The 25,073-nt window shown below is 38.3% G+C and overlaps 1 protein-coding gene across 2 annotated transcripts in view; it reads right to left on the minus strand.

The window, feature by feature from the left end:
* LOC110826718 (uncharacterized) overlaps window positions 1–25,073 on the minus strand; it is a 185,894-nt gene that overhangs the window by 157,686 nt on the left and 3,135 nt on the right. Inside the window, exon 1 of one of the 2 annotated variants that reach the window (XM_022057623.2) lies at window positions 7,441–8,944. The exons of the other annotated variant lie outside the window; for it this stretch is intronic. Within the exon in view, the coding sequence (XP_021913315.1) occupies window positions 7,441–7,552 (112 nt within the window). The 5' untranslated portion in view covers window positions 7,553–8,944. Of the gene's footprint in view, window positions 1–7,440; window positions 8,945–25,073 lie in introns of those variants that run through there. 2 annotated transcript variants of the gene reach the window in all.

Here is a 25,073-nt window from a genome sequence, read left to right on the forward strand (position 1 = left end):
AATAAATCAGATTAAATTGCGTCGAACGTTACGATTAGCGAGCAATGAATTGGAAAGGACGTGGAAGGAAGCGGTCGTGGCTTAATGTAAGTTACAAATCTGGTATTTGCCTGGATGGACTGAGGAAACCCATGAAAAATCTGTCAGGAAACTGAATATCTAGCCTCTTGGATGAAATGTTCGTGATTGGTAGATAATAATTCAACACAAGGTGTTACATTTAAAACGCAACCTTACACATGAACCCCTTTACAAAATAACAAAACCAAAGCAATATTGGATACGCTGCACTGCACCAAGGCAGTAATTACAGCTGTTAAAAACACCTACCTCATCCCGAAATGTTGCTACCATTCGATGTCCAAGTGTCTTATTCAGTATCTCCATGTGATCGCCTAAGCGACTATTAGTTTCTTAAAGACTCCCCTCCAAGAAGTCTAGTCACTCACTCCGTAGTTAAACACTAAGGCCTATGAGGTATACGAACGTATTTTTAATTAATTTACTGCTTAAAATTTCAAGAAGTGTCCAATATTGTTCCATCAAGAGGACGTTGTTCATCCTCTGAGCACACAATGCTTTGAGGATTTTCCGGTAGTTACAAGTGTAACCTTGTTTGGTCAAGTTCTGTAGACCACAATGGACAGCGTCCTCATGCGTGTCACAAAGCAGCACGCGCCCCTCGGTATCTGCTGCTCCCAAGATAAGGACTGAAGGTCATTTTACACCGTCAGTCTGTCCACGACTACGAATAGACTAAAACAATTTTAGCCACTTATATGTATGAAGTTACTGTTTTAACCACGATTTGGATTACACTTCAAACTGTCAAGGACTATCATGATAAATTTTAATAAATTATAATTTACAATGATCCTCTTAATTCGAGTTTTAATAGCCTCAGTAGGCTAACTATTGACAATAAAAAACGCATGAATGTGTGTGTGTATGTATGCATTTATGTAAGTATGTATGTAAAGGTTCAATTCCCAGCCCTTCGACTACGTATTAGGGAGAACGCAAAGCTCAGCCACCATACGCGTAATCTGAACATTTTCGTGGTCTTCCTCCGCTCTTCTAAGAATATATCAGATGATGAATGAAAGAGACCATCATCACTTCGCTCACAATCATCTAACAATACATGAAAACTTGTCAGCTGAGATAACACTGTTAAAGAAACCAACAAATAGCCTTACTGAGTACAATATTTGCCTTGTATTCAAAGTTCTCTGGTTCGATCCTACGTACAAAAGCAGGATGCACGATTGTACAGTCAACATTGTTATTGTTGCGATGAGATGAGGCTGCGTCTCTGAGGTACAGCAACCCATAACCAGTCCTTTGTCCATCCTCCAGATGACGCATAAGAGAACTGACGGCAGAAACGAAGACCTTGGAGCTAAACCTTTCCCAGAGACACTTTGAATACAGATTCCTAACCTGGGGTGAACACGGGTCTCTATTCAAGAAGCCAGCGACTAACCGCGAGCTGTGGTACCGTACATCAGTCAGTATACTGATTAAGCTACGGAATGGACGACCAGGGTTCTATTACCGGCAGGGAAAAATGTCTCTCTCTTCATCACGGCGTCCAGACCGACTCTGGTAGGCCCACTCAGCCTTCGATCCAGTGGCTACCGGGTTCTTTCCTCGGACGTAAAGTGAACGGGGCGTGAAGGCAAATCACTCATCGTCTAGTGCCGACGTCGAAGTGCCTGGAGCTATACCCACAAACGCCTGTATGACAAGGCGTTCAATTAAACACCAAAGGGAATTTGACACTTTTTTTTACTGTAATCATAGATGTACGTAGTCTGCGTGTGGTTACAGATTGCGCTTCTGTTCACATCACTACCGGATGTGAACTGGTAATGCAGACTTGATGCGGTCAATCAGGGTCACATAACGGTCGATATCAGTCCAGCCAACAGATGTGTAACAATGCCAGTCATTGAATGCCAAATTACATCCCATCATTCACAATCGTACTGACAGTTCACACGTAATTTCTGCTCAATTAACAACATCTTTCTTTATTAAGGTTATAAATTGCATTAGCTGTTACATAATAAGTAGGCTATCATGTAAAACAACAGAATTGTCAATAGATAAGTCTGCTGGCGCTCTCAGAAACGTGTCAATGAAAATTCAATACAAAGAAATTAGGATGTAAGACAATCTGGGAGTGCTAGTGATTAGCACGGAACCTCTGTATTCAAATACTTCTACCAGACGACACGGTGCAAGCAACAACCCAGAAGACAGCCATCTTCAGACTCACCGCCGTGAAAATCTCAAATCCTACACAGACCCCACTTTGCTTATTTACATGAATTTTCAGAATGTTAAGGGAATTTCAAAACGTACATAACACGATGTAAAATGTATTTATCAGCAATGAGGCAGGGAAAGACTTCAGGGTTTAGATGAAAGTGGAAAAAACAACGCAAAAGCACATTTTTAACGCCAGCTTTTACTAATGAAACTGATACAAATCTGGGCTCAGTAATTACAGATTTAACTATCGTATGATCTAAAGTGTTCGCGGCGGTTTACACGGAAAAAAACTTCTCATGCCATGGGCCAAATCACAGACGTTTCGGTGATTTTAACAAATTAACAAGGCTTATATCCCGGGATATTAAATTTAAGTAGATTCACATCCTTATATTTACCAATAGGACATGTTACATCGTACTATTCGAGGCTGTATTTCGTAACACTACAAAACACAGTGAAGGCCATGGCACAATACAGCCCTGTCTTAACCTGACACCATGTTACATGGCGTATTTAGTAAGACCAAGGACTAATACTTTAAACGTGTGTTCGGTTTCAGAATAACCCTTGTTATCTACATATCCCGTATGAATTTAATCTGCCCTGCTTTATTTGATGGAGCCTTTTACACTGCAGAGATTATACAGAGTGTTTCCTAGACAGCGCAAATATGATGGGAGCTTACGTGTTTCGTACTTGGCGGGTGACTGCGCGTTCACAAAACACACGCTTTTTACAGAGTTTCTAAAGTAAAAAAACACCTCTAAGAGGTGTGTCTCGTGCAAAACCATTAATAAATGGCCATGTATACACGTGTGCTTGGAAGATATGTTTTCGAACTATGGGCCGAAAATTCACCGCATTTAAACCCGTTGAATTTGTGTTTATGGGACCATGTTAGAAATGTTATGTATGCCACGGCAGTTAATACCATAGAGGAACTATAGCAGGGGGAAAATACAGATTGAGCTAATTCTTAACTCGCAGAAATTAGAATTGGGTACCATCCGAATACGATCCTACAGAATTTCCTTCAGTTACAATGCATTTACAAAGTTTTTCCTGTTTTCAACTGTCGATTTGCTCAGCTGCCCTGTGCCTGCAGACGTTAAATAAGATGGGAATATGCAGACCTACATAAAGAGTGAGTATTTTAGGACTTTCATGCATTCTTATATTATCTCGCCATTCAATATCAAAAGGAGGGAAAAAAAACGTGACAAATCTCAGTATTGTGTACCCGGGATTCAAAGAGGGTACCTTCACGAATACGAGTCTAGCACTGTTAATTTTTTCATCACCCTGTACAATAAAAGTGGATGCACCATTCATATAAGATCGCTTTATAATGTAAAGCAAAGCTTCACAGACGGATCGCTTAAAAAACTTTGTATGTTACCGAAAAAATACGCGACAGAATTTTTATACAGCCTGTACCTCAATAGAAATGCAAGTAAGGCATAAGCAACATAGCAAATTGGTGTTGCCAGCAGAAAATGAAGGCCGACAGAATACAAATAAATCATCACACAATTAAAGGAAGACAAAGCATCTGCGAAGTGTATAGACATATAACAGACCCCAATCGACTGAAATCAACGTCTATAGCGCAATAAAGTAGTTGTTCTTTTACATACATTCAGACATTAATTGATTTTAATTGCTTCTTGATTTATATAACGGTGTTAGATATACGATCGACTGCAATTTATCGTCTTAAACTCAGAGTCGGAGAGAAAAATGTAAAAGAGAAAAAAATGTGAACTTTTACTCACGTGTTACATACGAGTGCCCAAAATATTTCCACACAAACAGAAAACTGTAGAAGACGTTTGTCGACGTCAGTCCTCTGGGTTGCAAGGCGTACGTTCGATGTTAGATGCCAACGTTTCGGAGAAACATACTGTCTCCATCTTCAGGACTGAAGTGGAGTTTGTAGGAGTTGGTGAGTTTATACAGTCTGAGGTAGTGTACGCAGTGAGAACTGGACCAATCAGAGTCGACGAATGATGAGGTAACGCTCCGCTCCACTACGGAGTCCCTAATCAAGGACCAACACTTCCCAGCACTACCACTTCAGCCTCGAAGATGGAGGAGGTTGCTACTACTCGTACCTACGAATGTACACGGCGTCATAACCCAGAATAACGTCGTCATCTTGTCGGTGTGAGCATTAATTGTAACAAGGACGTTTTAAAAACCTAACATCCAATAGTAATATCATAACGGTTCTTGGCGTGTTTTTTAATATCGACATGAGAGGGAGAACTGATGGTTTTGGCACAACATAAATCAAGAAATCTGATCTCAGTATAAATTTATGTGGGACTATTCTCTGTCGCCTTTCTCGTTGGTTTGGATGGAAACCAGGGCAGAGAATGAGTGTATAGAAAATGACAACAAAGAGAATTAGACCGGAAGGGCTACCGAACAGTAAAAGCAAGTGTGAGACAACATACGGTAATCATATGTGCAGTGCTGGATTCTGTGACCAATCACAAAGCCACAAATTTACATTCCTCAAAGAGAGAATTAAACTTGGAGTCTCCATTTAACTAACTCCATGTCACATAGTCCCAGAAGATGGCTGGCTGTATTTTGAGTCGTAGCGCCGTGTAGTCTGGTATAAATTTACCTACATTTTAGAGAAACTTCATACCTCCATCATCAGAGCGCCCTGTAGGTATACCGGCAAGGGAGTAAATCACAATAAAATTAGTAACACTGTTCTCTTTTTAAACCTGTCCGCCCATCAAATGCTGTACTTCCTTGTGTCTTGAGTCATGTGCCACGTACCCAAAGGGCAAGGAAACTTGGTATGGAGGAAATATTTACTTCATACGAACAATGCCAGCGAACAGCAAACCCATACGACGTTAGCCTGGACAGTTTATCAGCCATCCAGGCCGACAACTGTTTACCAGCTTCGAAAGAAACTCGAACACGCATGATATACGATGATGGTTATAGCCATGACTTGAAGAATTCTCAGTTTAACAGAGAACAGAACAAACTTGTCACTCATGCTGTTGCTCAAAATCCAAGAAAATAAAATCGAAAGGCAGCACAAATGGCTTTATTTTACCATCCCACATAACCAGTGCGTCGTTAAAAAAACCTGTTTCATATCCGAGTGTTTCAAGCATTGAATCCGAAATGAGGTATCGACTACCATGCAGATTCGTTTTTCAGCCCCTACAAGCAAGCGATTACTAGGGTAATACCTGAATAATATCACGATTATTTCTTTGAAATCATTTCCAGTTGTCATTCAAAATAATCCTACCGTGCAACGATATGAAACCCATGAAGCAATCGTTAAACAATGCATGCATCAATCGATATTTGGTTCCGCAAAGTAAAACCATTGGTAACAGACCCGTCTGATTTTTGATTTTTATTTATTTATTTAGTGTTCTGTCTGACGACAGGTCCATATGAACAGGATCCTTCCATCCTTTTCTCGGACTGGGACCTGTTCATATACGTTCTTGGCAGATGATCCAGAAGTGGTTTGCCATTGCCTTCTTCTGTGTGTGAATGGAGTAATTGTTGGGATGCCACGGAGAAACCGGGGAAGCCCCCGGAGGAAAACTCCGTGTTGCCTAGACCACGGCCTTGCCCAACACAAGTTATAAATTCGGGCACCGCCGGGAATCGAACCCGAGACCCCAGGATTACAAAGCCAGCGTTCTAACCGCTAGACCACCGTGGTGTTTGATTTTTGATTATACGGAACTAATATTACGTTACTTAAATCTGTATAGCAAAATTTGAGCTCATTTGCACCTACACCAGGCCCAACACAAACCTTACGTAAACTAAACATCGTTCCACCGCGGCTCTATATTCACTCTGGTAATTCTGAAGGGTGGGCAATGGTACCGTTAGAGGCCACTGTTTCACCCCTTCATAACAATAACCTATTACAGAAATTGGGTTTATCGAAAGTGTTTAATAGACCTCCCTCTGAACACAACAAAAATATTTATTTTTACTTCAATTACAGACGCTTATCATTAAATAAAATACACTAATTACCTCAAAATATCGTACAGTAAACCCGTAAATGATGACGATTTCTTCCCCTATTTTACCCAATTTACTATTTCTGCGGTTTATTTAACGACGCACTCGGCAGCTCAGACTATGTAGCGTCTAATGTTAAACTGACTAATAAGCTTGAAAGGACATTGAAGGTGGCGGTAGGCGCCTATTTAAAATGACCATCCTAACATTTCCTTGGAGGAAAACCCCAGTTAGGACAATCGGCAAGTGGAGCGAGATTTGAAACTGGAACTTTATTCGACTTTAGCTACCATATTTAAATTCACTACCGTTTTCACTAATTATTCGACGGTAAATAACGTGAACAGTTGAGAAAGAATGATGTAATGCACGAATAAATCAACTAGTATTGAAAATTTATCAATGGTTTTCGACTCACGAAATCGATCAGAGATTAATACTGCAATCAGTGTTTTTATTAAACCAATTTAATACAGTTTCGTATAGAGCATGCTTACTTCTAAAGGCAGCACATTCTTTGGTAAAAGAATTTTCTTCAGAATTCTTGTTATCATTAAATCCACAATTCTACATTACCGTAAATACTAAAGTCCACCCATAAACCCTTCCAAGGGTCAGTTCAATCAGCAATCTCTGAATCTGTTCAAGTAAATACTGATTAATATTATCTTCCCATTTACGTTTAGGTCTACCAAGCGGTCACTTTCGATAATATTTCACAACCAAATTTGTTGTATGCATTTCTAATCCAGTTCATCGCAGCCTTCATGATTAAATCACCCTACCAATGTCAGGTGAAAAGTGTTGATTATGATACTATCCACTTATTATTTTATTCATAGAGTGATAATTATTTTTGCGCTTAGCACCAAAACGTAAAGATGTAAGAGGCGTTTAAATAAATATAACTTCAGTCATTCTAAATCGTTGACAGTAAACAGAAGACAGTGCGGACGTTTTATAAAAGTTTAATCTTGAATTCTTTGGATTTTCGGGTTAGACTAATTAAAATTCTGAGTAACCGAGCTAGAAATATCATCACATTTAACACGAAAGCCATGCAAAGAACACGGTTTCTATTTGAATTTCGGCAAAGTGCCTAGGTTATGGTGATATCTGGTAACTCACCGTGGTGTTCGCGATGATCCTGTAGATGGTGCTGCATCTGCTGTACCTGGTGCAGATGTTCGTAGTAATGGTTGTGATGCAAAATACATTCTAAGTCTGTACAGTTCAACATATTTACCCAGAAATTTAGAATCACTTATTGAAAATAAAACACAAACACAGTTCTGAGCAGACCTGCTAACATATCCAATAAACACACACACAAAAAAAATACCACGTTACTCAACAACTACACAGCTCAATAAAATATATTTTCCTGTGACGTGTTAATTTGACGTTATTACGAGAACTTATTTCCAGTGCGGAACTTAACTACGTACGTCGTAGACCACGTGGACAATGTAAATGTCGACTTGACTGTTTTTCCTGAAGCAGTTCGTATGTCGCACAAAGTCACTTCTGTCTGCTTAATGATCCGGTTGCTAAGGAATGCTATCACCATTTACTTTTAACTGGTCGTTACTAAAACTAGCGTTGTATGTATGTTGTGATAAGAATGCAGCAAGGCTCTACTGATTACTTCATGCAGGTGCACATTATTTAACTTGGTAAACAAAATTTACAACTTTCAACACCACATAGATATTCATAAATGGTTACACCGCCAAGTTTTAAAATATTAAAACCACAAATAGGGGGTTGCGTGCTTGCGGGATGTTGGAGGACAATTACCAGCACAATACACAATACAAATCCCTGGAACTGACAGTGTGTGTACATAAAGTCCTGTCTGCAATTACGGCATGAATTTTCATCTTTCAACAATAAAAAATTTTACAATCAACGTTTTTAAATTCGCTTAAAAAACGAAACTATCAGAGCTACATATAAATTGCGACATTTACGTATTACGTGTTCGTTCTAGATTAAAATAAATGAGCACAACACTAACATTCCTTTGCGACAAATATATTAAACATTAAACACACACACACCAAGCTCGATCCGACATATTACAATCACATAACCTGTAACGTTCGACTGTCTTTAATCGAAATACACTATCGCGTATCGTATCCAACGTCACACGCCAGTTGAGAAAATCTACAATACAAAACAGAACAGTCACATCTTTAGACCTTTCATCACACCACAAAATAATTCTTGAAAACGTCAGCCCTCAAAACAGTCTAGTTTAAGCCCAAACCTTCCTGTAAAACGCACAACGTTTGGCCTTCATCAAAGCGTGTACTATACTGATCTGTCCGCCAATCAGCGACTAATCACAGTAACAGATATGTGGAACGCGTCAATTCTTCCGCCAACTACACTACAAAAACCCACGGCAGCCAAGACATAAGTTACTTCAGCATGAGATTTAGAAGCTTCCAAATCGTTTTCAGCTTCTTCAAAGAGGTCGCTTAGTTTTCACACTGAACGCCGGCTTCATTAAAAAAAACTCAAAAGTCCTCATTCACTCGACCAGTCAGTGACTCCACCTTCGGGCCCTGACCACGTTGCTTTCAGCATTCGTCACTACCTCCAGCAAAGCTCTAGACGCTGTCTCACTCGCACACGAACTGAACTGTCGAGAACACGCAAGTACTACGACACCAACAGGACAGCAGCATGCAGAGAGAAAGGGACATGGCTGCAAGCAATCCTGTCTTGTCTTGGAACTTTGGCCGGAAAGTATTTTCGAACGTATGTAATAAAGCTTCCACCAGCTTAGAGGGATTATTTGAACTTGCGGGTGTGACAGAGAAGTGGGGGGGAATTGGAGGGAAACATTACATACGAGACTGAGAAAAACTAAGATGAAATAAGAGGCATAGGGGTAGGGAATACAGTGAACAGGCGGGGTTCTGAGTTTACAGCCCCCACTCCACAAGCCTCAACATATGACGCAGTGACGATGTTTTAACATTTAATTTTCTTTATAAAAATTGTTTTTAAGTTCTGTATTTCGGAGCGATTTGCGAAGACAATGTTGCAATAGATTGTTTTACTGTTCGATACAAAAAGAAAACATTCCCGTGAAAGTACATATGGCCATGACTCTCATTTCTTGAAGATTCATGCAACAGAATGTAGTCTGTTACAACACTGCATCCCCAATCGTCCAAATAAAATAATATATAAATGCCTTTGAAAGAAAGAAAGAAGGATTTTACGGATACAGTTAATTAAATATAGTACAGGATTCGCTAAGAAGTACGAAGAATGTTCATTACCATGCTCACAACAGTCGGCCACTGTCCACACCCTCATAACCTACTTCTTCCAGATTCATTTTAATATTATCCTCCCATTTATATCCATCTCATCAACCGCTTCTTTCTCCTTCAGGTTTACATTATAAAATTTTGTAGGCATTTCCCTTCCCGTCCACTTTATTTCCCTTGATTTGATCACTCTAATAAAATATATGGAAGATCATAATGAAAAGGATAAAACGTAAATGGTAATGAATCGTCTAGCCATCTTTTACGCTCTAGCGTGAGCCCTCCATGTCTGTGTGTCGCGGTTTTTAGGAGGTAAAGAGCCCGCGTAAACCGGGGTTCAATTTTGCATTAAAGTGGGGGTAAAGGTTTTTGTTGAATCACATTAGTGCAACAATGACCTTCGTGACGGGGCGTCAAGAATATTTTTGAAATGTTAATGCACTCGAAAGAGCGCGCATTTATAATCTCGTAACACTGTACTCTCATCTACACCAATATCTTTCGAATGGAATCTTCCTTTCAGGATATCCAACTAAAATTATGTACTCCCATGCGCGCTACATACCTCGCCAATCGCATTATCGTTGATTTGATTATATTAATATTTGGAGAAGAATAGTACGAATTCTGAAGATCCTAGCGTGCCTTGTCACCAATAGTAGCGAATAGGGAGACGGCATCCAGACATGTAATGTAACTGCGTTTGAATAAGCAGTCTCGGACAGCCAACAATGGGTGATCCTCCAGCTTTAGGGGCTGGGCGGGAAGCTAAAACTCTCCATCATAAAAGAAAACAGCTATTGCGAAACGTTTTTAATTTCCTAACCGTGAATAATGTCAAAATGACAAAATCAGCATGTCTGAAACAGAAAAGGCAGTGGAACCGCTCAACGGAAGGTACTAATTTCTTTGGGACAAAAGGTTTTAAAAATTTTACTTTCGTTGAGGCATTTCTTTTGTCCAGTATAAAAGAAATGGCTGTCGTTGTTTTGATACAGGTAATTAGCCATTACAGGTGGGCAATTACAATTTGGTACAGTAATAAAGCCGGTCACAGTGATCGCGCGATCTCAGGTGTGGGACTTGTTCTCTTGGGCACTGGGACTGCGGGTTCGAATCCGCCTCAAGACATGGATGTTTGCCTACGTATTTCTGTGTTGTGCTGTCCTGAATAGGCAGAGGTTTTGCGACAAGCTGATCGCTCGTCCAAGGAGTGCTATCAAATGTCTAAATAGATCAAGCAACTTCCCATATGTGAGGTCAAGGTCCGTCAACGATTGCAGAGCCACAGATAATAGTAATAATAAGCGTAAAAGTAACTAACTACATAATTTTATAAGCCATGTCCGTCACACTTGTGCATATTGTTACAATAGTTGCTATGGTAACGTTGTGAAGCGTTCTTTCAATTTATGGCATAATGACTAGGATTATATGTGTCTGTTACACCGTTGCCATGGTAATCCTGTTAAGGGATTCTCGACCTTATGACCTGCATTACTGAAATTGCAACCTACAGTAACATTCGACCTGTTCGCGATTTAATATTATTTTTAAATAAAAGGATAGTAAACCGTGGGTCGAATTAAGGTTGTTATGAACAAGTTCAGTTTTTTTTAAATTTCCATAAGAATGTATAGTATTTGTACTATCAAGAATAATTAAATTTAATTTATCGTCCTTAAAATACGTAACTGATGTTCGGCTACGTTTTAAATGGGACATTCTACATTTCATATTCCAAATCCCCGTCGTCTATTATCACTACTTGACATAGTGGGATTGATCTAATGTATTCTTGACATGTCTTAGCGCTTGACTGTTGTCACGTGACAAGCGAGTGTTTCTTTTTATCACAAATCACATGCGCATTTAATTACACACCTGTTCTTAGGTCTCTGTGACCTTGCCTTTATTTTAATTCAGATTTCATGGTCTATCTCATCGCCTTTTATGTATAAGCAAATTTGTAGAGGCTTGTAGGAACATACTCTCTCCATAATTAGGGTCCTGGTATTTACCTAAAAGTCCAACGGTGTTATCACCGAGAATACTTAACATCGACATCTCAAACTCATTCGTAGACAGACAAATAATTAGTATACCCCCAAATAGATTACACAAAGAAGAAATGGAACGTCTGATAAGACAATTCTGACACGAATATCTACGCATGAAATAAATACTTTAATTATAATGAAGAATATTTCATAATAACATTATTATAACTTGTGTCACTAACATAGATTTTAGTTCGATTAAACTAAATAAACCGAAATGGGACTCTCTACAAAATAAAAATATATAAACATCTAGGTCAGAAAACCAAATTAAAAGAGTATATTGACACGAAAGCTGAATAAAAATAAAAGAATGTGAACTGTTGTAGAAAGACACGACTAAAACGATTATATTAATACCAAACTGAATCAACCACAGTCAGTATAAAGCTTCGTGTAACCATATCTGAAACAGGAAAACCACGCAGAGTGCTTCAGTGACCACGAAACAACTACTTTTTCTTGATGCAGGGCGTGGTCGAAATGACTCGATTCTGCCGAAGTGCATACCTGTAAGTTACGATGATATTTGATTTCAAGGTTTCGAAATCTCGACTATCCTGTGTAACGTAAAGCGAAATATCACTGCAATCTTTTGCAGCCTCGTCTCAATTCCTCAATCTTAGGTCCAGATAGTCTTTTCTGCATTTAGTTCGCAAACACCTTCAATTTAAGATTAATCTATCAAGAATTTAGATCCGACGCTAGCCTCAATAACATTTAATAATTTAGCCCGTACCGCAAAGAAAATATAACACTTCACCACTATAAAGATCAACTGTTAATAAAGCTGTGTAAGGAAATCATCCCTTAGAAAATACCCGAGCGTCATATTGTGACTGAATTAAATAATATCAGTCTTCACACTATTGATTATCTGTCCGAAATATGTCGCCTAGTAAAATAGTGTTAAGACGACTGTAAATAATCTTTGTTCATACTGGAAATAATACAAAACTCTTAAAAACCAAAATGCAGAATGTTGAATCAGCTGGGACATGTATATATCACTGGACTTTAAATATTCGATTAAATGTTTGAATTTCGTAAAATTTGGTTTGGTGGGCTGTAGATGGAGCGATATATTTCCGTGTAATGTTCGTATCCAGCAAATACACGGCGTTACAACCCGAATATCATCATCGACAAAACAAAAAGACATCGTTAAGTTCTGATTGAGAGAAGCATCAGCTCTAAAACAATAATTGTATTCTTTCTACACGAACACGGTCTCTGATATTAATACACGCTGACAAAGGGAAGAACATGCACTATCGAACACACGCATTAATAGCAAGTCATTCGATAAGAAACAACGTATACAATGGTAAGTCGATAAATGTGATTTTCTATTATCATTCTCAATTAGCGATAGAAGTGTGCTACATTTGGTTAAGAATGTTTTGTGTTCTTTTCTCATCTGGTAGTTAAGAACGTACAGATTAAAATGCACAAAATTATATACACCAAACAACTTCCAATTAGGGGTTCAGGGGCTCGTGAGTTGAATGCGTTACAAATGTTTCGTCCAAACATTCCATTTGCCACTTAATGGGGCTGAATGTCTGTGGGTTCAACCATCCAAATGTCTAAGGACGGGGCGATGTGCAAAGCGCAAGATATCGACCCTTGATCTATTAAACAATTCCCTGCGTACTGAACTATTGAAACATTGCCTTGCAAACTACCACTCGAGATTTGTTTACGTTGACTGGTTTAGTTGTCTCAGCCTTTGGCCTTGACGTGTTCCTTCTAAGGAATGCTGTTACTGGTATGAAGAGGATACCATCAGGCAATTCGACCTTTGAACATACACCTTCTAAATTGCCGAACTAAGGAGTTCCCTGTTTCAGCTAACTTACGTGTCGAAACTCAACAGTTGGTGTTCTGATGTGGCCCGCGAAAATTTCCACCCCAAAGCATCCCGAATCTGCCTGTTTCCAAAACACCACGACGTGTTAATAGCAGAGGGAAGCTTGCAGCTTCGTGGCATGGCTGCACGCATCGGACTTACAAATCTGCCATGAATAAGCCGTCATAGGACGGATAAGCTGATCGTACAGCAGCACACCTTTTGTGCCGGACATGCCTCTTATTGTATTAAACAGGATGCAAGCATGCGTAATCTTTAAGATGCCTTTTTTGTAACTTAACTGACGTGTGCAGATCATAGGAATTCATATTAAAATAGGTGTTAAATAAATAACTTGAGGGTGTGAACTGCATTAATGAGATAGGGCAGGTACAAGTGACGAACTCTTGTAGACACGATAATAAACTTCCGGGTTGCATTAAAGTTCGGGAGAATTTTTTGACTAGCTGAGCGATAATCATCTACCCAAAAAAAATATTTTCCATTTATTTATTTGGAGATGTTCTAGTATCAAATAGTATTTAAAATATTTCATTTTGTCCATATTTTGTGGTATTTAATTTTGTAAGGTTTTTTATGTTTTTATTGTTTATTGTATTTATATAGTATTAATGAACTGAATTATTATATTACTTATGCATATTATTTAGCCCATTTAATTGTGAATTATTATTCAAGAAATGATTTGAATTATTATTATTATTAATAATATGGTACATTTATATATTTAGTTTAATTTGTTTGTTTTTGTATTTGTAATGTATTACTTTTATTATTATTATTGAAAATAATTTAATTGTTATATTATATTTTATCCTGTACTGTTGTTCAGTGTTTGGCTGTTATCGGCTTTATCTGATTGTTGTCAAGCGCTTAAATAAATTAATTGAATTGAATTACATTTTATTCAATGTTTACGCCTGTAACAGACCAATCGGTGATGTACCTAGACTTAAGGTATTTTTTCTAGAGACACGAAAATGCATGAGCAAATATCTCGGACATCACAAGTACAAGCTGTAGTCGCCATGAGCAGGGAAAGTGTATTCACGGAAAAACACAGCAAAACTGTACCTAAATCTCCCCTTCAGCATTTCATACACAATTACAGTAACTTAAAACAGCACCGACCTGTACTCTAGTGTCAAAGTAATAAACGTGTAGAACTGAACCGTTATTTACACTATATGTTTAATTACAGTTAACACGTTAATCACCTAAGTGGCCTTAACATACTCTCGTGTAGCAACCGCTATAAGAAATGTTTTTCAATCACACGAAGCAAGTTTACATCTACCTGACTCATTCGTATTCAGCAAATATCAAGACCGAATCTAGGGCGGTTACTGACTATTCTAAGGTTTTACTCAGTCTCCCTAAGTAAAGTCCATAGAAATTATCTTTAATTATGTCTGTATCATCCATGAATCACATCGTTAATAATTACTAGACGCGATAGGCCCCTAATAGTTGTTATTGAAATAAAGTCCAAGTACGTAAACAGATGATGAACAATCTTAATCTCTAAAGCTAAGAGCATAACTGGGCATAAGAAACACTTATGGAAATAATGTGCTAACCTACGATTCGTAGGACACAAAATTAAAATCGACATCATACAGTGCCACTTGCACGATTTATCTTAAACCACTGAAATTTCTCTTACAAGTGTTCAAAGAAAGGTGAATAAGACTAAATAAGAGAATAGGCTTGTATGGACAAAAAGAAAGAAAGGAGGGAAGAAGAAAGCACAAAGAAGAAATATGAAAGAATAAGGCAATAAAAAGAATAGGAATTAAGTAAAAAATTAAAGTATAAAGAAAAAATAAAGGATAGTAAAAAGGAAAGAATGAAGAACATAGAGTTACAAGAGACGAAAGACAGAAGAAAGGACAATAAATTCAGGAATAAAATAAAATTGATAAGTAAGGAAATATACAAGAAGGATAGGAACAAATGTCACAAAGATGTAAGAAAATAGAAAACCAATGAGAAGAAAAACTGATGAAAATGACCATTGAGTAATATTAAATTGAATTCCTTTTACTGCTAAACATACTTCCATTTTTGTTTCCAAGCAATTTCCAAGCGCTAACAGTTTTACGTTAACATATCTTAGCTTACTCAATAGCTCATTATTAGAAATAATGGCATCTACTTCGACAGACGTAGCGAGCCATGTGGACCCTCCTCGTGAGCTACTTTCCCCTCCTTAATGGTCTGAATGCTTGCAAAATAATGGTTGAACCTCGCGGGCAAGTTCAGATGCAAGTAGCTTAGTGGGATGCTGGAAGCGAATCAACACGTTTATCTCCTATCCACATTAGCTTAACTTCTAGAACCGGTTCACTGAACCTCTCGTGAGTAACCTAAAAATCAAATAAGTTGACTGTTTTTACGACCATTCGTGTTTGGAAAGAGAAATTTAAAACGTACAATCATTTCTGAATGCAACATTCAGTGGGACACGATTGAGAAATGCAAAATTTTGGACCGAATCCTCGAGGGAAGAAACCTCTTAGAAGATCTAGAAGTAGATGGGATGGCATGAAAATATATCTTCAATAAATATTTTGTATCGACGTTAAAAAGGATTTAACTGCCTCTGTATATGATCCAAAGAAAAGATTTTATAAATATTAATACTAGGACATATTTTTCGGTTCTAAAAACCCAAGGTATTTCACTATCAGCTGAGTAATTATAATTATCTATGCAACGGAATACAAGATATATTTTGTTTCTGTTTTTTCTTTGTGTCGAATGAAAGTAAACTAATTCGGCTTTCGGGGCGAGACGCGTCAAATGTTGCAGGCCTGCCAACGTTTCGGTAACCACTGCAGTTTCCATCTTCAGGGCGATTTTCAAATATCCGTAGCTCCATAACCGCCGAGAATCAGACTCATGTTCACAGGTAATTTCTGATAGCGAGAAATCTCAGGAATAAGGTCTTGAAGTACGGACAAAAATTCACCAGACATTTGCCAATGGATCGGATTTAATAAAATCGTGATTCGTCACCGCCTCTACAAAGATGATCTTTCACAATGTACACTGAAGACCATGAATTAACGAGATGTTGTAAACCAAATTTATAACGGCAACCCTCTGCATGTGTGGGCACTCCGACGTGAGTTCACAGAACACAAGCGTGACCGATTGACAGTTACTGACGATGGACCCTCTTTCGAAAAACCACAAACCACATATCACCAATCACCAGTAAGATCAACCCTATTAGAGCCACGTTCAGAACACAGAATCTTCCTTGATTTAAATCGTAATAAAATCCAAACAGTTCATTGTCGTTTTCACAAAAGCCCGTCACAGGACTAGATCATTCAAATCACCACGCATTTTTTGTGGATAACCAATCAGAGGTACGTCGAAGTTTTCAGTGCGGACGGCGTACGTTCTTTTTTTTTTGTAGTAACTGTTTCTTTGATGAAAATGGTTACATATAAAAGAACCCTTTAAGACGTCAGTGTTATGCAATACCTATTGTCGAGATCAACTGTTAAACTCAGTGAAGTACTTTGAATGAAGCATATCTTAAATAAGCAGCCATGGCGTTTCAATAAACTGCCCCCTTTTATAACCTTCCTTAAGGCCCGCGAGTCTACAAGAAAGGGCAAATGTGGTCCAAGGTCTGAAAAGGCTGAGTTCTCTATGCAATGCATCAACTTCTTCGCACGGTTTCCTGTAACTGTTTATCCAATTAGTCCCAGCCTCCCCTTTTTTGCAACCTACACTGTTCTCAAACTCATTTCTACGTGTCCATACCACCACACCTAATTATATACTATCCGATCATAAATTAACTGGATACGGGCTTAATTAACCAGATTAGATTCTAAGTAAATGAAAAAAAATTCTCTTCTCTTTCCACACCCTGGCAGGGTCTCGGTCCAGTGTCTGTCAGGGGTGAAACGGAAGACGTGTCGGTATAACACGTCAGCTTCATCCACTGTTAGGGTAAAACGATGCTTGGAGCTTTACGTCAAAGTCCTCTCTTCACGTCCAGTGCACAGTGATTAGCCACAGAGAGTTTACCAAAATACTATCCTGATCTTACTCAGGAACCCTCACATGCTAATAAGTCGGAGACGTGAGCCCCGAAGTTGTACCTGTCGGGGGTGGGAACGCCCTTTCCTTGAGGGCTCTTGTGTTTGGCCTCATGGTCTCTTGACGAGCGGGAAGAACGAAAGCGGGCGATGGGCGTATAACCTGTACAAGTAGCTTCCAAACAGGGACGGACCTGAACATCTGTTTCCATCTGACTCACTCAAGTTCGTACAAACGAATAATTTCTATCGCGGGTGTCAACATTCCGGGAATCCAGAGTTCAACCCAAGCAGATCAAGAACATCTCTCACCCGCGATTTCAATTCTTTCCCTCAGAACTTACTACTTTTCACGATGACTATTTCTCTCCTGCATTTCCATTTGCTGGTCCTGTGCGAACAGCAGTGACGTAACGAAATGTCTCCCACGTGCATCTTATATCGGCTTAGGTTACTTGTCGATGAATCAAAATTTCGTGCAAGCGCCAAGTGTATAACAATACCTGCAGCAGATATACTGTCAGATTGTCAGATTGTCAGACTTGTGTAAGTGTGTAGGTGTGTTTGACCGTCCCACTGAGACAATGACGTCAAGAAGCAACAGGCCAATCACTTAACAAAGGTCAATTGTCCAATTAACTGATTCCAGTTGCCATGACATAAGCGCGGAGAGCAATTCAACCTTTAGACCTTTAACCTCCATGTAAACACTCGTTCTTGTGAACAGGTCATCCATTATGTATATCCGACCTATTTTTTTAAATTATTCGTTTTGTGTTAAAGAGTAATGAAATCACGAACCGTGACGTCAAATATTATTTAATAGCTGACACTAAAATAAGGAAGGAACTTCGCGAAAGAATGATTAATTGAACCAGTTACATGACGCCAAATGAGCTAGGAAGACTATCTTCGGTGGTGAGTTTTTAGAATTTCTTCAGAGTTGTCTGTGGCCTACTTCATGATAGCCGAGAGACTAAACAAAAACCTCTCTCAGGACAGGCCGTAACCCGGGTAGACGTATACATCAATCTGCCGAAAGAGAAGGAATGAGGCTGGTATGAATCCGCTCCACACACAATTTCCTATAATATTGACCTGTTCCAGAGCTGAGCAAATTGTTTCCTCCTTTGGCGTCTTCCAAAATTTCTACATTCCGATCTGTGTTTTATAAAATCGTGTCTTCAAGTTGGAATATGGGCCACATGTCTTCCATGCCTTTCGATTCGTGTGATTAATAGAACATCATCCCTATGGCTAATTATCCAGACATATGGGCAATGCATCACATCTAATAAGCTTAAAATTGTAGTATGATATGTAAAGGAAATTCGCACTAAACATCCATGCCCTATTCAAATTCCTTTTCGCCCTGAAGATGAACACAAACGTTCTTCATGTTATCCCAATCCACAAGACCACAACCAATCTATTATTAATTCCTCCTTCTTTTTGGTTCTGTTATTATCTCTTTCAGTGTTTTACCACAAAATGATTCGAGTTTGATGGCACCTCTCCTGGCTTTATCTATCGCATACACACGGTTCTTCCACCCTCTACTTTATTATATTTTATAAGCGATTTCTTCAACTATGTTACCAACGTTGTACCTTCCACATATTTCCGCATTTATGTTAGTCGTTAATCGTGTGTATCCAGGCAGGAAGTTAAGTATTTCTACATTCTGAGCTTTTTCTCCGTCAACCCAACTCCAAGTCTGAGTCCAACATTTACTCATAACCTTAATAAGTAACGCCTCCAGTGAAGATGTGAAAGCTGGTGACATATCAAGTATTCAAATTACTAGCCTAGCGTATGGTTCGACAAAGTCGACTTGAACAAACTTTTTGTATTAAACAGCAATAAAAAGATAATACACTATTTTATTTCATATCGTAATGAAAGTATTACATTTATAAAATTTCTTTTCGTAATTAATTAAATGTTAAAAACATCTTCTGTCAGACGCACCAACACGAATATCGACTGCAGATTCCAGCCTTCCGAGTGACACAGACCCCAATCCTGGACGCCGCCATCAAAACTTCAGTATTCCTGCATATTACGGTCAAGCGTGACGGACATTGGCTACTATTTTACCTGTAGATTTTGTGTCAGAATATGGTTTCTTAACCGATTTACCCACAAACAGTTTGAGCAGTTGAAAAAAATCAGACACAAACCAATATAGGTCTTTTATATATAATCGTATTGTCGTTATTTGTGCATAGTGTTGATTTAGGTTATAAAAATTAACAATTAAGTGACTGGTTTAGTAACTTACCAACACAGTGAAGGTCTGTTGATAGAAAATATTATTTTTAAAAACGTGTGTGAACTTCACTAGCAAGGTGGCTAATTACGGCGCTTCCGATGACGTCACAGAACTCACGATATCATTCGGAACTCGCGAGAAGCCTCTTGTTCTGATGTTTCACACAGCGAATGAAGCAAAACAGAAATGTCCTAGCAGAAATCGGTACCTTTCGAAACACTTCCGTGGGTTTTAACGAAACCTTCAGCTGTTCCATTCACTACCGCCAAAGTGGATAGCCGTCAGATTTTTTTATACGGATCTTTGAACCGTTTCCACCTTTAAACTGGGATTTTGTCACTTTTTGTCTAGTGCTTGCTGCTACAGTGCGTTCAGTTTCATCAAGATATAGAATTAAAATTGTGTGAGACTAGAAATAAACAGAAGATTGCTATCTTCTGGGTTGTTGTTTACCGACGTTTCAGAGGTCCTTGCTGCCTCCGTCATCAGGGTGACTGTACTTCTACCAGACTACATGGCGAAGCAACCCAGAAGACAGCAATCTTCAGACTCACCGGCGTGAAACTCTCATATCCTATATAAATAAACACACTACATTCCCAAAGATTGCTTCTGCAATGCAAATTTAAAATTGAACGTCTAACTTGTAAACTGCACTACTAAATTAAATGTTGCCTTGATGGAAAGTTGACGAATTTCATAACTTTATCAATCACACATAACCTAAGTTCAAATAACAGAAAAGCATTTCCATTATTTTATAAACCAGCAAGATATCTGTATATTTGACGGGTTCTGACGAGGCTATGTTATTAAACTGTCATATTTTAGACTTTTTCCATCGGCTCTGCCTCAGTTATAAGGCATTGAAGCCAAGCCTAATCTGCTGAGTCAATTACATAGGTAGACACTAGCTCCATGTAACAGGCTCAAAAGAATAGCTCCATATTTTTGGTGAACATGGTAATGAACCTCAGGACTTCACAATAACCAAGCTTAAATTAGCTTCTCAAGGACACCGATCCATGGAGTTACTTGAAAATGTTTCAAAATCACACGTGAATTATTACGTCACTATTTAAGCTTAAAAACAAAACCATCATAAGAATTAAAGGAAGTTCTAAGAAATAGTTTCTGACAGTGCGAACAACTTTAAATTATTCATAAAAATGTACCGGCGGCCTCCAGCGTCAGTAGTGCTGAACCTTCGGGATCTGTTGCCAGAAAGTCACTTAGCTGACCGGTAAGTTAAAACGCCAAAGTTTTTTTCCTCATACGAGGTCGCAACTTGAGGCGACTTAAGTAGTAAGTTACGTTGTCATTGAAGCAATGCGGAAGGCAAATACTGAGATAAATACGACCGATAACTTACAATAATATTGCTAAAAAAAATGAAATTCAGTTGTCAACGACAGGAATAAAAAGCGTCCGCTCGTCTGCAAAATGTTACTTCAAAAATTTGAAATCTCTGGAATGGTAACACTTCTACAGTAAGATTAGCCGAGAAAAGAGGTTCATATAAATTACGTAGACACTATTATGTTTCGAATTTCACATTCAAAAATTTATTATATTTCATTTCGTACCTAAAACAAGACTGTAAATTCTAAATTCTTCTATTTTTGAATCTTGCCTATCGTCTCATATAATACACACAACGCTTCCGCATCAACCGATGAAAAAAGTAAAAAGAACCAAAAATTTAGACTGCATTACACCATCGTCAAAAAACCCTTACAAAATTGTTAAAGTGAACTCTGGAGTACACTAACATTCCTAAAGTGGACAAGCCACATCACTGTTACACAACAATGGGAACCATTATGTTAAACTGCTGTACAACAATGGCGAAGGAAGAAGTCTATGGAAAAATCTTACGAGAAGAAGTGATAGGACGGTGGGACACATTCCGAGGCACCCAGGATCGGTTAATTTGGTAATGGAAGGAACAGTTGAAGGGAAGAATTGTAGGGGGAGACAAAGATTGAAATATGTGACGCAGATTTTTGAGTATGTGGGCTGCGAAAAATATGTGGAAATGAAGAGATTGGCGCAAGATAGGCGAAAATGGAGGACCACATCAAACCAGTCGAAAGACTGTTGACAAACAAACAAACAAACAACAATTGGTTCCAACATTGATGGGTCCATATAAGATGGGTCTTCGGTGACCCTAGAGCGTTCCAGCCGAAGTATCCCCCCCCCCCCCAAGTCACATAGTCCATCAGCCAAAGCGATCTCAACACTTCTGGGTTCAAATTCCAGAGAGGCATCCAACCAAAATCACACAATTACAAAAGAGAAGTGATCCAATACTGTCTTAAATATCACGTAAGTTTTTAAACACCAAAACAGACTTCATTAACTAAATACTTCAGGTGAAGTCACAACCACAGATATATATTCCATTTCAAACGAGCCATGTCCAAACGAACGCCATAAAGTACCACGCAGCCTAAATATTTCCGACCACACACAGAACTGTGAGATTGCAATATCAAATCTCGCATGGCCACCATGTTAGAACAGCTGAAGGTGACTGCTACTACAAGATGCCGGCCTAAACTCCTTGTCGTTACTCACCTACACCGTCCTTCAGAATATTCATGAAAATGTTTCTACTGAGATAACTACAAATATAGTATTTAAATAGTGTAACATGTTTAAACAGCCCCATAAATTTTACACAGGGCCTCGATTATTGCAAAACCTGAAGGAAAGAAACAACTTGGTAATACTAGTCGAAAATGGGAGGATAATAACAAAAATAAATCTTAAAAATATAGTAGGCTAAGGCCTAGGGCATATGTATATGGAGTGGATTTATCTGGCTTAGGGTGACGACCAATGGCAAACCCTTGTTCCATTAATGTTGTAAAATTTCTTGAGCGATTGTGCTAATATTCAATTCTCAGAAAAGACTGTAGTACATGAAGACAATTAATCGAATACAAATTCTTGCTATTATCGATTGCCCAAAACGTTCCTGACGAAATCATGTAATTAGACTGAATCATATTTTTGGGTGTAGCGTGTGGTTTTTGAATCAGGACAAAGAAAAATATCAAAAAATATACATCAGATTAATGTCACACCTTCGACTATTCTTTTGTATTTCGTAGACAGATATCTCCACTGCCTTATCTAACAATAGAACCAATCATCAGGATGGATTAGTTTGAACAATACGGGTTAATGTTCTGTACGAGGTCATTTTGATAAATGCAAATTATACACGTCACTAAACCAGACGTAAATGTCACCGCTACTAGCACGTGAGTAGGCCAAATCACATTTCAGCCATTAAAATGCAGTAGGTGATATTATAGGAACCGAAGTTCTAAACGGGGCCAACGCTATCTTAAAGAAAGTTCCAACATTTAGCCTTGTACCAAAACGATATGCCACATTCGTGGCGGTTCACAAAAGTCGGTCATTGTCAGACAATTCAATTAGGCGAAGTTATAAAGAGAGATTTCCCACAAGAACCAACAGACTGAGTTTAAAGATAAGGAGAAATATAGGAAACAGAATAAAAATAAAATACTATTTAACGAGAGAGGTCTGAATCGAATTATGAATCGTTCTGCTTGATTCCAAGGGCAAAGATAACAGTTGACTACAAACAAATGAATAATTCTAAGTCGAAGTATTCTAACCTGGGAATCACAGGCCGTGGAAGAGGAAGTTTTCAACCAACACTTCAAGGCCGAGTGGATGCCATTTCTGCTTCGTATTTTAAAATTCCCGGGTTTAAATATCGGCGTTCAAACCAGCTATCGTTACAGGCTTTTCGTGTTTTCCTCAGTCTCTCCAGGCAAACGATAGAAAGTACGTAAGATTTGAGGTTCTCACAGCGGTGAAGATTTGTCTTCTGGGTTCTTTCGCTGTGTAGTCTGGTCGATGTTAACCAACGTTAGCACCTCACACCCTATTGGCATATTCATCGCTCTGATGATGGAGGCAGTATGACCTCTGAAACGTTGGTTAACATCTACCAGACTACACAGCGCAACAACCCAGAAGACGGAAATCTTTATAGAAAGTATCTAAAAATAAACCACGACCACTCCTTTCACATAGTTTCAAATTCATCAATCCTATCATTTGAAAGCTATAGAATAAACAGGAAGCAGTATTTGCAATGGTTTTTCAAGTGGTTCACTTGTAAGCACGACATTTCTGGGTCGATCAACAAAAATGCGACAATGTCCTAGTTACGTGATTTCCAGGCACACAGAGTCGAAGGTCGCTGCGCAGAAATTTCAACCACCTGAATCTCCGGACTTCATATGCAACGTGTCCACGTATCATCTTTAAGCAAACCGTACATTCTACTCAACCACTGATACACATATTATAACACACAGACCTGAAGTCCAGTTCTAATAAGATACCAAAGGCACCATTAGAAGAATTGACATCAAGGGTAGTACCTATTTAAAGACTTAATGGCATCCCCGGAAAAAAACCCAACCAGTCCGTTTATGAGTAGAACAAAATAATAAATATTCTCACCTCTGCGAAGCGTACAAATGTATGAAAAATTGTATTTGAATTATTTATCGTTTTGAAGCTTTATATAATTATATACACCTGAGGATGGTTCTTTTAGGAACTGAAACATGTCGTGAAACATGAAAAATGATGGTCTAATGTAAATCGAATATTTCGATAAAGAACATCATTTAATATTTTAAATATTTTAAATGTTAATTATTGTAATATTTTAATATTTAATAAGAATTTATTGTGATTAGACGGACAAGATTTAATATATAAAATATGTACAAACAAAGTATAGATAAGGTTGGAACAAAAGAAAGCACAGTCGCAAAGCGGGACCATTTCACTGAAAACAGGTATGAAAAGACTATAATTTATAAAGATATATAATTTTCTTCCTTACAAGAAAGAGAATCATATAACCATGAAAGTCAAGAAAATTACGTGTTCTGTGGAAAATACCATTTTAAATATTGCGACCTGGTTTTAAAAAAATGAATGACAAGGGAAAGCAAAAACTGGTAACACGATAATTGTGGCGATAATAAGGACAAGGAAAAAAATGTCTCCACAAAACACGTGACAACACGAAATCAAGCAGAGTCGTAATAAATAAAATGTGTTATTTTTGCAAGCTTATATTCTGGCATGGGATTTAAATATGTGACGAATGTTTTGACCAGATTCATC

This window comes from Zootermopsis nevadensis, unplaced genomic scaffold, assembly GCF_977971745.1.
Source record: "Zootermopsis nevadensis isolate Lab colony 2312 unplaced genomic scaffold, Znev_1.0 Znev_ptg000012l, whole genome shotgun sequence".
In the NCBI taxonomy this organism is placed as follows: Eukaryota; Metazoa; Arthropoda; class Insecta; order Blattodea; family Termopsidae; genus Zootermopsis; species Zootermopsis nevadensis.